This window comes from Petaurus breviceps, unplaced genomic scaffold (assembly GCF_028583685.1).
Source record: "Petaurus breviceps papuanus isolate PSGF00001 unplaced genomic scaffold, PetGlider_PUasm1.0 90825, whole genome shotgun sequence".
Taxonomy (NCBI): Eukaryota; Metazoa; Chordata; class Mammalia; order Diprotodontia; family Petauridae; genus Petaurus; species Petaurus breviceps.
This window is the reverse complement of record NW_027187353.1, coordinates 11,540,218-11,552,547: the sequence shown is the minus strand read 5'-3', so window position 1 is coordinate 11,552,547 and position 12,330 is coordinate 11,540,218. Positions and strand designations below refer to the sequence as shown.

The 12,330-nt window shown below is 46.3% G+C and overlaps 2 protein-coding genes across 3 annotated transcripts in view; both read right to left on the bottom strand.

Moving 5' to 3' along the window:
- The window catches only part of CRTC3 (CREB regulated transcription coactivator 3), an 89,911-nt gene extending 85,357 nt beyond the window's left edge, over positions 1-4,554 (bottom strand). The window contains exon 1 of the mRNA XM_069071312.1: positions 4,387-4,554. Coding sequence (XP_068927413.1) covers positions 4,387-4,518 — 132 coding nt within the window. The 5' untranslated portion in view covers positions 4,519-4,554. The remainder of the gene's footprint in view (positions 1-4,386) is intronic.
- A 2,967-nt stretch (positions 4,555-7,521) lies between these two features.
- Positions 7,522-12,330, bottom strand: part of IQGAP1 (IQ motif containing GTPase activating protein 1) — a 404,955-nt gene continuing 400,146 nt past the window's right edge. For both annotated transcript variants that reach the window (XM_069071305.1, XM_069071304.1), the window contains one exon: positions 7,522-10,158. In XM_069071305.1, the coding sequence (XP_068927406.1) occupies positions 10,045-10,158 (114 nt within the window). In that variant the 3' untranslated portion in view covers positions 7,522-10,044. The remainder of the gene's footprint in view (positions 10,159-12,330) is intronic.

The window sequence follows — 12,330 nt, the reverse complement described above, 5'->3', positions numbered from 1 at the left end:
TACACAACCCCTCTGGTGGTCGGTGAAGTCTACAGATTCCTCCGAATAATGTTTTTAAACTCATAAAAGAAAATACAGAGGATCACAAAGTAAATCAATTATAATGAAATACAGTTCTGAAAATACTAAAAAAGAAAAAAAGCTCACTGACCTCAGGTTAAGAACCCCAGGTCTACATGAAGTCTTTCCTTATCCTTTTAACTGCCAGTGTTTCCTCCACCCCCCAAAATTAACTGGTATCTCTTTTGCATATGAATGTAAATGTCCTCTCCCCCAACCTCCAAAGTATAAGCTCCTCAAAGGCTGGCATTGTTTGTATCCCCACCTAGCACAGAGCTGGGGACTGGGAAACTGCTTAATGTTTGGTGATTGAATGTTTTTTTCCTACTTCCCTAATGCTTCTTCTGGATCCTCTTGACTCTTCTTTTTCCTGTTTTCCCTAAGGGTGGGAAATGAATTGCCCAAGATACAGTCTTTGGTCCCTGGTTCTTCCCTACATTCTTTCCTAAAAAGAAAAGTATTCCTTTAGATAATTGCTTAGCCAGAAGCTATCATGTCTACGTTGATGACTTTCAAGTCTTGCCTATCAAGTTTGTCTGGTTATTTCTAACTGCCTACCAAACATTTCAATTTGTCTGTCTTGCTGTCACCTCAAATCAAAATGTCCAAGACCAAACTCACTGTCTCCCGCTGCACTACCCTCTCAACCTGACCAATTTCATCTATTTCCCCCAGATATTCAAAACTTTCAAGTTGTCTCTGTGTCTTTCTCCTCCTGATGCCTTACATGAATCAATCAGCAAATCCTATTGCTTCTTCCTTGAAATCTGTCCAATCCATCCCTAGGCCATCACCCTCTCATATCTGAACTTTCGCAAAAGCTCATCAGCTTGGCATTCACAGTTCTCCACAAACCAGTGCCAATTTATTTTTCCAATCTCATCTCCCATTATGCCCTCCTCTTTAGCAAAATATCAACTAGATTGTGAGCTCCTAGAGGGCAGAGACTGTCTTTTGTCTCTTGTGCCTGGCACTGTGCTTAAGTACCGTTTACTGATTTTTTTTAATAGGATCACTATAGAATTTCTGACCTGGAAGGGGGCCTTAGAAACAATCTAATTGCACTCCTTCATTTGACAGGTGAAGTAACTGAATCGCATAACTCATTACTGGCAAAATCGGAACTAGAATTTTGGCTCTGTCCCCTGGTGGTTCTGTGATGCTGGGCTGGTCACTAATCTTTCTGATTGGTACTAGGTTCCTTTATCTCAATACACGTTTAGGTTAAATGTTCTTTTAGGTTCCCTGCAGCTTTGAGTCTAGGGCAAACCATACTTGGGACTTTGCAAATATAAATGTTCTCTCATCCCTTCCCAAACTGATTAGCTATTTTATCCCCTGGGTATAACTACATCAAAACAATGTTTCCTGTCAATGTAACGCTATAGAAAGAGCGCTGAACTTGAAACCAAAGGATTAGAATCAGAATCTTCTCTCATCTACTGACTGTAAGACTTTGGGCAAGGAATGTAATCTCTCTGAGCCTCAGTTTTCCCATCTGGAAAGTGATGGAATTGAAATAAAAGATCCCTGAGGCCCTGCCAGTTCTTGATTTATGAAAAAATGATGTTTTTGCCCTAACACAGATCAAGCAGGGGGCTGATTCCTTTTGTAACCCTGATACCTTGGAAAAGAGTCTTTTGCAATCAAGCTGCTATAACCTTCAGATGATTAACTGTCACTGTTAGAAGTAACAAAGAAAAACTATTCCTGAAGATGTATCAGCAAAGAGACCATGGATGCAACTTGCAGGTCATGACTAAATGAAGATAAAGCTGCCATTTACAGGGTAATGTCACTAAAATGTTCCAAAGTATATACTTTTCGTTCATGAATATAAACTTATTTCATGTTGCTATATAAACATATTATGCATTAGACGAAAACAACATTGAACTGCAACGTGCATTTCCTCACTCCCAATCGGTGCTATTTCCACTATGACACCCTGTTTAGCTGCTGTTCTTTTCAATAAACATGATTATGTCAGCCATTGTTCTAGACAATGCAAATGCAAAAATGTTCTAGAGGTACAAAGGAAAAAATGAAAAATCAGTCCTCTAGCAAGCTTTCCCTGATAACCCAAGCTAAAAAGGCTCCTTCCATTCTCTGAATGACCAAGGAATATTATACAATCATATGGCACCTGACACACATAGCTAGGTGGCACAGTGGATAGAGTGCTGGGCCTGGAGACTCCTCTGCTTGAGTTCAAATCTGGCCTTAAACACTTCCTAGCTGTGTGACCCTTAGCAAGTCCCTTAACCCTGTTTGCTTCAGTTTCCTCATCGGTAAAACGAACTGGAGAAGGAAATGGTAAACCACACCAGTATCTCTGCCAAGAAAACGCCAAATGGGTCCATAAAGAATCGGACATGGCTGAAAGCAACTGAACAACATGGGACCTGACAACTTACTACAGTTGTGTGCCTGTCGTGTCTCACCTACAGTAGTCTAAGTTCCTAAGAAGCAGGCACCATGTCTAACATCTTTACATCACCCATGACAGGGCCTAATAACACAGTGCCCTACACATAACAGGTAATCAATCAATATTTGTTAAACAGCTTCCTAACAGATTTCACCACCTCTAAGCTCTCTGTGCTCCAAGACACCTCTATTTCCTAGCTTGACTGGTATGCTGTGAGGAGGCAGTGTGGTATGGTGTACTGAGCAAGGAACCTTTGTCACAAGGCCTGAGTTCAAGTCCTAGTTCTACTAAATGTTAGCTCCCTGAGTTTTAGTTTCCTCATTTGTAACATCAAGATAAGTATCTGTACTATTCTCCCTTACAGGGTCAGAGCAGCTAGGTGGTACAGTGCACTGAGCCTTGGGCCTCAAATTTGGTCTCCAACACTTTCTAGTTGTGTGACCCTGGGCAAGTCACTTAACCCTGTCTCACTTTCCTCATCTCTAAAGTGAAAGAAGAAGGAAATGGCAAACCATTCCAATATCTCTGCAAATAAAACTCCAAAGTGGGGTCACAAAGTGTTGACATGATTGAACAATAACAACAACCTCACAGGATTACATTTTACCATACTACACTTTTTTAAATTTACATACTACATATTCTCATTTTCCTAAAACTTGTCTTATGTTGTGGTTTATTAAAAATCCTATCATCTCTTGCCACAAAGCCCTCCAAGGGCTCTCTATTACCCACAAGAAGACGCCGAACTTCTAATCTCGCATTCAGAATTCTCTATCCTCTAGCCCCATCTCGCCTATCTGCCACTAACAAGAACAGCTCCAAACAGGGCAGGCACCACGCTCAGCCCTGACTTCTTTCAGCCTTTCTTCCTTCGGTTCCACGCACCCATCTTGTCCTTTATCGCCCTCACCTACCCAAATCCTATTCCTTTCAAGTCCGGCTCAAGCGGGGCTCGCAAGACATGCCCCTGACGGTTCCGACACCAGCCCCTGGCCATTCTGGGCAGTGACCGGCTCTCGCTCCCCTGGGGGCAGCATGACCTTGAGACACCGGTCCTGGATGGGCACCCTCGAAGGCAGAGAAGGGGCCCACTCGCACGGGTGAAGGGAACCCCAAGAAAGGCCAGGCTTCACAGGGGCCACTGAGGTCCTCCTGACTCCCGTGGTTATGCAATGCCTCGCACGCCCGGGGCCCGGCCTCCCAGCTGGACCTGCCAGACGGCCTCAGGCCGGGCATGAGCCGCTCCCCGGACCGCGGCCCCAAGCGGGGAGCGCGCCCCCTCCTCGTCCCACCTCCGGACTTCTCCGCCCTCCGCCCTTTTCTCAATCCCCGGTCCCGGGACCCGCTGGCCCGGGGGCTCCTCGAGGGCAGGGTCCGTCTCCTGGTGTCCGGACGCCTGGCACAGTGCCCGGCACACAGCTGGCGCTTAGCAGATGCCCGGCACCCACGCCACGAGCCCCTGAGCCCCGGCGCAGGCAGCGCAAGCGGGGCTTTCCCAGCGCGCAGATCGCCGGCTGGAAGGAGCCTCGGAGGCCCTGCCCCTGGACGGAAGGAGAAACTGAGGCCCGAGGAGGGCCGCACGCACAGGTGGCAGCGAGCCCGGGGCCTCCGCGGCGGGCACGCGCAGGCTCCCCGCCCGGGGCGCTGGGCCTCGGCCCTCTGGCCCCGGGCCACCACGCCGGGCGGGGGCCGCTCCCGGGCCGGGGATGCCGGCGGAGGGGGGGAGGGGAGGAGGAGGGGTAGGGAAAGAGCGAGGCCCGGCCCCGCGACCTGTCACTGGCCCAGCCCCGCCCGGCCGGGGCCGCAGCCCTGACCCGAGGCCCCGCGGCCAGCCCCGGCCCGGCCCCGCCCCGCCCGGCCTCAGCCCCAGCCCGGCCCCGGCGGCGCCTCACCCGCGACAGCGTGAGGTCCGTCATGAGCTGCTCGAAGGCCCGCGTCTCCTCAGCCTGACGCTGCGTGTGCAGCGCGATCTTCTCGCTGAACTTGCGCGGGTTCGCGCTGCCCGAGCCGGGGGACGCGGCCATGGCGGCCCGCGGCGGAGGCGGAGGGCGCGGGCCTAGCCGCGGCCGCCCGGCCCGGCCTCGGCCCCGCTGGCCTGGCCCCCGGCCTCGCTCCGTTCGGTCCGCGCGCCCGGCTCCGGCGGCGCAGGATGAGCGGCCGAGTCAGCGCTCTCGCACCGACCCCACAGCCGCCCGCCCGGCCAGCCAGCGAGGGAGGGGGGAAGGAGGGAGGAGGGAGGAGGGAGCGACCGCGGGAGGGACGGAGGGAGCTGGGGAGCCCAGGGCCCCGCCCCGCGCCCCCAGGCCCCGCCCCCGGAGCGCGGCCTCTCTGAAGCCGCGGGGCCAGGCGGGCCGAGGAGCAGCGGGGAGGGAGGAAGGGAAAGTGCGGAGCGAGGCAGCCGAGGACCCCGCCCCGCAACCCAAGGCCCCTGCAGCCCCCGGCTCCGCCCCCGGCGCGCGGTCTCTGAGGCACCCCGGCCGGGCCAGCCTCCCGGGAGCGAGGGAGGGAGGGGGGAGGAAGGGAGAGAGCGAGGGCGCCCGCGGCCCCGCCCCCCCGAGGCCCCGCCCCTGGCGCGCGGCCTCTCTGAAGCAGCTAGGCCCGCCCGGCTGGGGCCCCCAGCGGGGAGGCTGCGTAGTAGCCTCGCTTCCGGGCGGGCCGCACCCCGCCCCGCCCCGCCGGCGGCTGCCGGGCACCGGGGTTACGGGCTGGGAGCATCGTGCACCCACCTGGAGCTGGCGGTGTCCCGGACCCCGCCAAGTGGCCTTGGCTCCTGCCGGCGCCGGCTCGTCGGCCCCTATTTGTCCGCATGTTAGAGTGGGAGCTCCTGAGGGAAGGGGCTGCCTTTGAACTGCAGCCCCCGAGCTCCGTGCACCCACCCGGGCAGCGGGGCCCCGGGGCTGTGGGGCAATGGAGAGAGGGAGCCTCGGCTCGGGAGACTCCAAGGGTTCTAATCCGACCCCAGACACTTCCTAGCTGGGTGACCCTGGGCAAGGCTCCTCGCTCTGCCTGTTTCATCACCACTGAAATGAGCTGGAGAAGGGAAAGGCAAACCCCTCCAGTCTGGAGAAAACCCCAGATGGGGTCAGAAGTATCGGCCCTGATGGGGTGCTTGGGTCCACCCACACTGCAGAGAGCCCACCTCGCACAGATCTCAAGTCCGGTCCCAGTCACGGGTGACCGTGATTCTGTGCCCTTTGGAAGACATCCCTCCGGGGAAGAACCCTAGGCCAGGGTAATCACAGGTCCCGTCCAAATCATACACATGCATTCATGCGTGTGCAAGCACCTAGGGAGATTACATCTCGCCACGGCCTCAGTTTCCATGAGTGTGTATAGGTATCCATGTGTGCGTGTTATGTATGCATAAAGATCTGGCCGGGAACAAGGGGGCAAGTTACAACTTCCCTGGGCCTGTTCCCTCTCAAGTGAGGGGGTGGGATGGTATCAGATAATGAAATAATGTATGCAAACCGCTTTGCAAACTGAAGAACTTGATGGATGCCAGGTGTCACATGCCCAAGATCCTTTCTGGCTAAGAAATGTATGAGTAGTTTCTGAGCCCCTAGCACTCCTAAGGCAGCAGCGGAGCTGAGATCCAGGTATCCAACGTGCCCAGTGTCCTGACTTGTTCTCCATGTGGCAACCAGAACGGCTCACATTCCCGTATTGCTTTATGTGGGCCAGTCACTGCGCTAAGCACTTCATGATTGTCTCATGAGATGTGATCTTAGTCTAAAAAAACCTCACCAACTACTGTATCCTGTGGTGAACAAACCGGAAAAACTGCACAAGTCATTATCCCCTTTTTTCTGGCCCTCCTTTCTTACCCCACCAACGCTTCTCCCTGCACAGATGGCTCTCTCTCCCCTCTTGGGTTAGCCCTATGTTATCCCTGTTCTTTGACCAATATCGTGGCTCCCCAGTCTTCAGCTATTTTTCCTTTCTATTTCAGCCCAGGAAGACAAACACAACACTTGTCTGGGCCACTTCAAACACTAGATGAATATTATTCAAAATAATCAAGTTTTTAGTGACTACATCTTATTGTTGCTTTCAGACTTCTTGAAGTTGGTTGTGTTGGTATCCACTATCTCCACCATCACTCTTTACCCTGTCCCTTCCCTCATTTCCATCTCAACATTTCAGACCTCCCTTTTAGTCTCATAGATTCCAGAAATCCTCACCAGAGAGCACAGGATAGCAGTTACCAAAAGGAGTTATTACCACTTTCTCAATTTCAAATTCTTGATCCAAAATTCTAATATAATTGACAAATGCAAAGTTCAGAAAGAGTCAGTATCTTCCTTGTAAAAGCAAAGGTTCAGGCACTCCTTAACTGTTTACTAAAAAAAAAAAAATTGTGTCCAAAATGTTTGGAAAAGGTCATGCTTTTTCCAGCCTTTTCGAAGGGTGCAAGATGTCCCTCCCACAACAGCACATATTTTAAATTTAGCTCTACTTCTACTTTATTCTCTTTTGCTAGTTTTATTATGCTCTCATCCCAGGTATGCACAAACAGATCACTGCAGGATGACTGGCTGGGCTCCTCAATAGGGTGTCACTGAAGCAGGCCACTTTTCACTGTCCTCTACTGTCATCTACCTACCTTTCCCCTAAGAACAGGCCACTAGTCATTTCTCTGGTGACTAGTGAGAACAAACACCAGACTTACTCCCACATTCTGTACAATCCCCACAGTACTGTGCCACTGTCCCTCCCGTAACAGCTGCCCGTGCAATTTAAACCTTTCAGCATTCAACAGCTAAAGTGAAATCAGACTCTTATGAGGGAAAAAACTGAGGCCAATTCAACAAATATTTTATATATGTAAATTATAAATACATTTTAAAGTAGTTTTAAGGCAGATTTCTAGGGGCTCTTTTTGTGCTTCTCAATACTACAGGAAATGGAGTTGAATTTTTTCAGTTACTCATTCTCATACTCAACAAAGATTGTGTAATCCACTCTTACAAAGTAGGCAGAGTAGTAGTGATCAGGAACCGATTAAACTGCAACAGAGAGAAACAGCATGAACAAATGACCTTTTATTTCGTTGAGAGATACAAAAGACAAGTTTTTTGTGCCAATAAATGGAACAAGCAGCCCCAATTCCTGGGAGTAAATAAATTTGCAACAAATGTCGTGATGGCTGGCAGGGAGAGGTGGCCTAAGAGAGGGAGAAAGCAGCTGGAAGAATTCTATTACTAATAAATAAAACAGTAATAAAAGCTACAAAGTTCCAATGTCCAGACCTGAAAATTTATCAGTTTTCTTCAATGTATTTTTAAAAATTGCTTCAAATATTATCCCCCCCAAAATTCTTTAACTCTAAATGTTTCATGTTTAATGTCTTACATCAGAGATCATATTCAGAGAACAGGTAATTTTTACAAATAACCCAAGTGTCCCTGTTATAGTCCCTTGTAGACGTTAAGTCATCACTGCAATGCCTGGCCAAGGGTGGGGCCCAAAGGAGAGTGGTATCCCTTACTTAAAAAGATTGGATCTTTGGTCCCAGTTTTTGAAACTATTACTGCAATCTCTAGTTTACTTATTTTCCAAGAAAAATACATTTACAAAAAAAAATTAATTCAAGATAGTGCCTTAGTCATGGCAGTGGAGAATTCCCATGAGTTCTTTCACTTTATTCCTTCCCTAGTTCTGTGGTTAAATTTTTCCTTTCTTCAATCTTCCACCTCTTGGCTGTCTTGGAATGTATAAAGCACTGAGTAACACACATGTCATCAATCCTGTGTAACTGACTGAGTAGAGAGTCCATACTAAAAAATAATTCTCTGGTATTTACAACTGCAACAAGAATATGATACACAGCTAGTTACCAATGTCTACTTCTTAATGTGCTTCACTGGAAAAATAAATCAGGTAATTTCAAATGCTGACATAAGTTTTCAGCAGAGGGTTTATGTGTGCTTAAAAATGTTTAAATTGGGCTAGAGACAGATTTATACTTAAGGAATATTGAACCAAAACAGTAGGAGAAAATGGCATGATTTTAGTAAGTATTCCTAAAGACAGAATGTTTTTTGTTTTTGTTTTTAAAGTATATGACATGTATTATTCTCAAATAGATGTCTCATCCATCCATGCTTTCTGTCAAGGCTTAATTTTTAGGACTAAAGCCTCTTCAAAGCCGGGTTCATAGTTAAAGATAATAAGGGAGACAAAGGAGAAACTGATACAAGAATCAGGGCTTAGAACACAGTATATTGCTGATCAAATATATTTCTGCTTTGGTTCAATTTACAGTAAGGCAGGTGTCCCTCTGCAACTGCAGAAGAGTCCTTATAGTGTTGTGGCTATAAGACATTTCTAAGAGTTCAGATATACAGATAAGCTAGTTTTATTTTATTATTTTAAAAATTCCTTTTCTTATAGCACTCTAAAGGCTTCTGAAGCATTATATAAATCTTTAAAATACCCTATTCCCCTAATTTAATAAAAAAAAACACAAAATATATTTTTATCTGCAGGCAACAATAAAGAAATCCCTTAAGAATTGAGATAGATTAATCTATGTTAATAAGGCACCTTGAAGCAAGAAACCAAAATGATGAATCTAGTTAAGATGTTTAATGTTAGATCTAAAACCATTCATTAAGTAATAGGGTGGGATGCCTTCCTGAACTGGCCTAATCCTATGTCCCTGGGGAGGGAGGAGGGGGGAGGGGGAGGGGAAACCAGCACAGAAAAAGAAGGCAGGTAACCTAACAGGGAACCTGGTCCATTCCTGAATACACAAATATTTCATCAACTGAATCCTTCCATGAAAATGGACATATACTGATACTACTAAAACTCAGATAACAAAATTGAGCAAGTTGTCCAAATATGGGTGGAATACCTAGGCAGAGTTTCCCTCCCCCTTCCCCAAATGCTCCACTCACAGAAGCTCTTCTCCCTGGGCAGAACAATGTCTCCCTTGGCTACTGCACGCAGGAAACCAAGATGGCAAAGATCAAAGGTGAACACATTTCTCATAGCATTACATCTTACTTAGAGGACAAAAGACCCAATTTAGTTTCAAACCAGTCTCTTAATGATTACAATCTGAACCATTAATTGGTCTCTGCTTATGCATTCTGAAATGGGCAAGGCTACATGTGTACATGTCCATAAAGAGTTCTAAGTTTTTTTCTAATTGGTGCCAATATCGTCTGTCTACATAAGTAATAAGAACCCCACCTTCACATTTCTAATTAAAGCAAGATCCCTAAGCTCAAAATATATCCAAGTAACTACTGACCCTGTAACAGCCTATGGGAAAAGGTTTTTAGTGGATTGAGTTTCCACTTTTTCCTTGGGTGTCAAATGACAGAGCAGAAAATGAAGTAACCCAAAAGGTCAGCTGAAGCCTGAGTTATTATTTCACTATGAGAAGGGAATGACAGAAGGTCCCAAAGTGGGAGGAGATGCAGTTTGGCATTGGAAATGTCTCTGGCTCCAATGGGTGAAGCACATTACGAGGCCATCCCACCGTGCTCCTTCCTCCCATGGTTTTCTTGCCCTCGGCTCATGTGGCCGACCATCAATTACTTCCCGTAGAACTTCTTGTTGAGCAGGAAGATCAGGAGGTTGACATTGACTTTTGCTCTATCAAATAGTTTCATGACAGCAACCCCTTCATATTGCAGTTGTAACAGATCCTGCCCAAAACAAAACATAAAAACTGTTGAGAAATGGAAAGGAGGGCAGTTATGGACTCAGCATAAACACAAATCTTAAAGGGGGCATGTTCATAAGGATCTGTAATTTCAAAGCATTCTGGACAATTCTTGTTCACAGGGGAGTCACACAACCCTCTTGAGGCTGACCTCTGGGTTTGTTGGGGGTTTTTTTTTCAACATTTCATGCCTAACAGTATAGCAATCAAGCAGTATATCTGCTATTTTTCACAAGGTTAACTGAATCATTTATTTCCTGAATAATAATAATAACAACCCTTATGTCAATTCTGACATAGAAGTCACTGTTAGTTTATGCTGCAGCCTGCCTAGGTAAAAGCTAATATATGTTGAAAGTGAACATAGAATATGTAATCTGGTTGGCATACATCTCAAACAGAAATAAATTCCATATCATACTGTATAACAAAACACTGATAACCAGACTACTTACGAAATAGAGTGTATTGGCAAATGTATTTTTCTGATTAATTCATGTCTTATCTATTTCATCATCATGTCAAATAAGTTTTCTTTTTTTCTTTGTTTTTTGCAAGGCAACTGTGGTTAAGTGACTTGCCAATGGTCACACAGCTAGTGTCAAATGCCCAAGGCAGGGTTTGTGAGTAACCTGCAGCCTCAAGACCACGTGTAGCCCTCTAGGTCCTCAAGTTCAGCCCTCTGACTGAATCCAAACTTCACATAACAAATCCCTTTAATAAAAGGATTTGTTCTATACAACTTGGACTCAGTCAAAAGGCTGCACCCAAGGACCTAGAAGGCCACATGTGGCCTCAAGGCTGCAGGTTCCCCATCCCTGGATTGAGGCCAGATTTGAAAGTTTTCTTAAAAATGAATATTTAATTACTACATTTATCTATATTTTCCCTCATTAAAAAGTACCATATTTCTCCAACTTTAATGAAACTATATCATAGAAAGAGGCTGAAGGATTTTATGTGACAGGCTGGAGACCAGTAGATTCTGCAGTATCTTATTAACAGGATATTACAATGATAAAAGATAAATGGTCTGGGGCAGCCAGGTGGCACAGTGAGTGAGAGTGCTGGCCCCAGAGTCAGGAGACCTGGGATCAAATCCGGGCTCAGATACTTAGCACCACACCCAGAAATAACTGGCCATGTAACCTTGAGCAAGTTACTTAACCCCAATTGCTTAAAAAAAAAAAAAAAGATAAATGGTCTGTAAAAGACTGATCAATCTGCTAATTTTAGAGATAAGGAAACTGAGGCCCACTGAAGCTGGTTAGTAAGAACAGTGGGACTAGAATCCAAAGTCAAACATTCTTTCCATTGTAACCATGATGCCTACTGTAAAAAATCTGGATAAAATGAGAGCTACAATCTGAAATGGAAAAGATAACGTTGAAGAGGGAACAGGACCCACAATGGGGCCTAAACAAGAACTACGAGGCCCCGACCCCAACTGTCTGATACTTCATATTTTGTGTTTTATGGTGAGAACGAATCTGCAAGATCTGCAAATCTTAGCTTAGAACTTAAGAGGATTAAAAAAAATGGTTAAAAGGCAGAATTCCTAGGGCTAGAATAAAGAGGCCTCCTACAAGATCAATTCCTCCATCATCTTCACAGTTAGAAGGACCACACTTTACTCCAGGCACTGGCAGAGAGACAGGCTTGTCTATGTGATCTGACAAAACAGGAGGTAGAGATGCACTACCCAAAAATCTATGAGCATCTTAGTTCCCAACTGTCTTGCCCAATGAAATTAGATGAGGCATGGTGAGAACAATGATTAGGGAGCAAAAGGGGAACTTTGGTTCAATCCCTGCTCTAAAAGCACCTGATTGTGGGCAAGACATTTCATTTCCTTCATTTTTCAGATGAAAGCGATCATCTTTGAGCTGTCTTAATGCTCTACATCTTAGGAAAATCCTTTGATTCTCCTTCATAAGTTCACATTTTACGTAGGAATCTACTTAAAAAACTGTATCCTGTGTGTTTTAAACAGTTGTAGAAGGGAGGCTCAGTAACTGGTGAATATGTTTCAGAAACATGAAGAACAGTGACAAGTTTCTACCACACAAGTTATGAGGACAATCAATTCAGAGAAAATAGTGAGGATATGCATTAAAAGTAAATGTCTACGGAGAAAAAAAGAAAATTTTAGTCA